Source organism: Saccostrea cucullata, unplaced genomic scaffold (genome assembly GCF_032062105.1).
Source record: "Saccostrea cucullata isolate Sc308-1 unplaced genomic scaffold, CSIRO_AGI_Scuc_v1 ctg1117, whole genome shotgun sequence".
NCBI lineage: Eukaryota > Metazoa > Mollusca > Bivalvia > Ostreida > Ostreidae > Saccostrea > Saccostrea cuccullata.
This window is the reverse complement of record NW_026929847.1, coordinates 50,261-52,998: the sequence shown is the minus strand read 5'-3', so window position 1 is coordinate 52,998 and position 2,738 is coordinate 50,261. Positions and strand designations below refer to the sequence as shown.

The window sequence follows — 2,738 nt, the reverse complement described above, 5'->3', positions numbered from 1 at the left end:
ACAAAGGTGTTGGGAAACGTACAATGTATCATTCATACCCAATGAGTTCTTCAACTTTTTAATTAAATATTTTTAGAGCACATTTACAAAGATTTCTTATTTATAGATCTCAAATTAAACATAAACTAATATTTTTTAAAGTCACAATCACTGATATAAGTGTCTTTGGTCTGATTTCCTATCAGCAATGCAACAGTGAAGTCTGTAATGCAAAAGTACAACTTTTTTTAAAAACTAGATATCAACTGTAACCTGGTGTACTGTATTCACTTTAGTGTAAAAATTCCAAACCATGGACCCCCTTACCATTGGCAAGGATGTGATGCGATGTGACATGTGTGAGACCGCTAAGGTACAGATGCACTGCGATATATGCCTTGTCAACCTGTGTAAGGTCTGTGTGGGAGAACACATCTCAACAGGTGAATATAAAGATCACAAAGTCGTCAAATTTCAGGACAGGGAATCTACTCTCCTCTACCCTCGATGTGAACTTCACTCAGATTACAGCTGTGAGTTGCACTGCAAGGAATGCGATATTCCGGTTTGCTCCGCTTGTATTGCCTCCAGAAAACACAAAGAACATAATGTCCACTTAATAAATCGCATTCTTGCCAAAAAGAAAGCAGAAATCCAAACAGAAATTAATGAATTGGAGGGATCCATCCATCAAGCGTACCTGGACATTGCCTCTGATGTACAAAACACAATGAGCCAACTAAATGTGCAACATGAGGAACTCTTAATAGCCATAACAAAACATGGAGAGGACTGGCACAGAGAAATTGACAAACTTGTCAAGAAACTGAGAGCTGAAGTTGAAGAGATGAAACACAAACATAATGAAATTCTTAAATCACATTTGTCAAATGTACATACGTGCACCTCTAAATTAAATGAAGATATTATTTCTATGCAAAAGTTGATAGATTCTACAGATATTTTCAAATTGTTAAACTTCCAATTAGACTTTAACAAATACAGGATACTTCCCCCTAAATTAAACACTACCATGCCACAATTTTTACCATTCTCCGTACAGGAGCATATTTTTGGAAAAATAGTCGCAACAACAATATCACCTAATACCCAAGGTGACAATATAAAAACAGCACAGGGATTGTTCGGAGCTACCTTATCTCCTTTACAAGAGAAGTTAACAGAAGCTGGATCCTCTCCTCCTGTCAAACAGCTGCTTGATCAACCAGAGATTGTCACCACAATATATACTCGATTTAAAGATTACCTATGCAATGTGGCCTGTCTGAGTGACGAAGAAATCTGGACACATGGAAATGAGAACACCATGAAACTCTACAGTATCAATCAGGGATCACTACTAAAGTCAATCAGAACCAAGTCAGGGATTTTGGCAGGGGACATAGCAGTGACAAAAAGTGGAAATCTAGTTTATACTGATAACAAAGATGGAACTGTGAACATTGTGAAGAATGAGAAGATAGAGGAGGTGATCAGACTACAGAACTGGAGACCTCGCACTGTCTGTAGTACCTCTTCTGGTGACCTCCTGCTTATCATGAGCACTGATGATGACAAACAAACAAAAGTTGTCTGTTACTCTGGCTCCACAGAGAAGCAAACCATTCAATTTGATGATAAAGGGAATCCTCTCTATTCAACTGGCTGTTTTACTAGACACATAACTGAGAACAGGAACCTAAATATCTGCGTGTCTGATCAGGGAGTTAAAGGAGTAGTGGTGGTCAATCAGGCTGGGAAACTGCGATTCAGTTACACTGGACATACTCCTGCTCCAAGGAACAAACCATTCTGTCCACATGGAATCACCACAGACAGTCAGAGTCACATCCTTACCGCTGATTATCACAATGACTGTATCCACATCATAGACCAGGATGGACAGTTCCTCCGTTACATAGACTGTGGACTGAGTGAACCCTTTGGACTGTGTATAGATTCAAATGACAATTTGTTTATTGCTCAAAATAGAAATAGACAGGTGAAGAAAATAAAGTATCAGAAGTGATCCCATTTGAAACAGACTACAAATATTGCGTCGCTGGAAATCACCTCATCTGCCGTTGGAACTACAAACATTAATGATATATTTAAGTAATCAAATTGATATTTTTGTGCATGCTTGCAATTAAAATTTGTCATTTTAAATATTTAACTTCATTACTCAAGGATAGTGTGTATAAAAGTTAATATGAAACAGAAACCTATCAGTATGTATCTAAAGTTTCTCTTCAGGATAGGATCATTTTCATTTTTACAAGAATATTTCACTTGGTAAATATGGTAAAGAGAATACAAAATTAGTTGCATCACAGTAGCGTTATATATATGTAGGACTCCAAAGTGCGATGGGTCTCCAAAGTCTGATGGTCATGCCAAAGTACAATGGTCTTGCCAAACCCCAATGTTATGAGCCTGAGGGTGCAAACAATTAACATTTATGACGTCATAGTGCTACTGCGCCACACTACAATGCCTCGACCTGCCAAATTCGTAAAAAAAATCTTAATGTTAAAACTAACCCTAATCTCTCGGATGGTTTCGAAAATAACACTTATCTTTCGAAAAGTGTGTAACAACTATAAACTAGATATCTTGGATGGATGCGAGACTAACGCTACTTACTCGAATAGTGTGCAGGGACTAACCCTCTGGTTGGTGTGAAGGAAGAACTAACACTAATCGGTCGCTCAGGGGTCGGAACCGGGGGGATTGGGGGTTGAAAAAACTTTTTTACA

General features: G+C 38.1%; 1 protein-coding gene across 1 annotated transcript; it reads left to right on the top strand.

Annotated features, from left to right (window-relative positions):
• Nucleotides 1-292: 292 nt before the first annotated feature.
• Nucleotides 293-2,008, top strand: LOC134282315 (uncharacterized). The gene is made up of 2 exons (XM_062764719.1): nt 293-697; nt 1,043-2,008. Exons 1-2 carry the CDS (start codon nt 293-295, stop codon nt 2,006-2,008), a joined length of 1,371 nt encoding a protein of 456 aa, XP_062620703.1.
• Nucleotides 2,009-2,738: the final 730 nt, after the last annotated feature.